The sequence below is a fragment of the Triticum aestivum genome, chromosome 1A (genome assembly GCF_018294505.1).
Source record: "Triticum aestivum cultivar Chinese Spring chromosome 1A, IWGSC CS RefSeq v2.1, whole genome shotgun sequence".
Lineage (NCBI taxonomy): Eukaryota > Viridiplantae > Streptophyta > Magnoliopsida > Poales > Poaceae > Triticum > Triticum aestivum.
This window is the reverse complement of record NC_057794.1, coordinates 528,859,349-528,860,672: the sequence shown is the minus strand read 5'-3', so window position 1 is coordinate 528,860,672 and position 1,324 is coordinate 528,859,349. Positions and strand designations below refer to the sequence as shown.

At 41.3% G+C, this 1,324-nt stretch overlaps 1 protein-coding gene across 1 annotated transcript in view; it reads right to left on the bottom strand.

Annotated features, from left to right (window-relative positions):
- The window catches only part of LOC123063266 (ras-related protein Rab7), a 4,150-nt gene that overhangs the window by 2,101 nt on the left and 725 nt on the right, over positions 1 to 1,324 (bottom strand). The window contains exons 2-3 of the mRNA XM_044487010.1: positions 1,267 to 1,293; positions 1,033 to 1,132 (exon numbers count right to left, since the gene is read on the bottom strand). Coding sequence (XP_044342945.1) covers positions 1,033 to 1,132; positions 1,267 to 1,293 — 127 coding nt within the window. The remainder of the gene's footprint in view (positions 1 to 1,032; positions 1,133 to 1,266; positions 1,294 to 1,324) is intronic.

The following is a 1,324-nucleotide window of genomic DNA, read 5'->3' as shown; positions in this document are numbered from 1 at the left end:
GAAGAGCAGGTATGGGTCAAGCCCGCTTTAACAAAATCATTCAAAAACAAAGGAGCTCCTAGGAAACGGTTTGGCATTTAGGATAGTTGAAACTAACATGAAGAATGCACCGCTTGCTAATTTGCTAGGGGTTAATAGCATAGGTTGAATGAAGAGCAGGTATAGGTCAAGCACGCTTTAACGAAATCATTCAAAAACAAAGGAGCTCCTAGGAAACGGTTTGGCATTTAGGATAGTTGAAACTAACATGAAGAATGCACCGCTTGCTAATTTCTTAGGGGCTAATAGCATAGGTTGAGTGAAGAGCAGGTATAGGGCAAACCTGCTTTAACAAAATCATTCAAAAACAAAGGAGCTGCTAGGAAACCGTTTGGCATTTAGGATAGTTGAAACTAACATGAAAAATGAACCGTTTGCTAATCTGTAGGGGCTAATAGAGTAGGGTGAGTGAAGAGCAGGGTGCAAAACAAACTAATACCAAATATTTGTTGTCAGAGGCCCAAGGCTAAATCGGAAGAACATCATGCCAAGATAAGTAGTACTTTTATGCCCTATTGAATTCTTGAACCGTTTACACTTTTCTAGAAATTGTTCTCATGTAAAATCAAATGGTCTATTTATTTTCTTTCGGAAGACTACACTATATGCGGGTCCACTTTCTGATGTCCATACAAATTTAGCTCCAGCGCATACATCTACATAAGTAAATAAGCCAACAATTCCAGTCATGCTGTACCCAATGTTGTACAATAATATTCACAGCTGAGAGCACTAAACTAAGCAGGACTGCAGATGATGCAAGGATTGAACCAATCATGCAGCAGCAACAGTGTGACGTTCCACACAAAGAGTAGATCGACGGCAAACATCTGCTATCTTGTACTTTTACATGGGAGAGGAGCAGTTCAACAACTAATGATGGTCATGCCAAATCACACTAGCACTACTCACATGAACTTAAGTACTGAACTAAGCATAGAGCATGATCCAGCAGCAGCAAAAAGAAGGACCAGGGCATAAAGATCTTCTTACTTGTAGGGTGAAGAGCCTGTCCTCGAACTGCACCTCCTTGGTGAGGAAATCGGCGCCGATGGTAGCCTTGTACTGGTTGCTGAACTTCTTGTTCACATATCTGAATTAAATCAAAGCTCAAGGAAACACAAGCCAAAACAACTACTTATACTCCAGTACAAAATCCAATCTGTCCGGAACGAGACAAGCTAAACTGGGCGCAATTATCGCATCTCAACGCGAATCTCAGGATACTGGTTCATCAAGGACGTCTTCCCAACCCTAGATCACATGAGACAGATAGAAAGTCAGC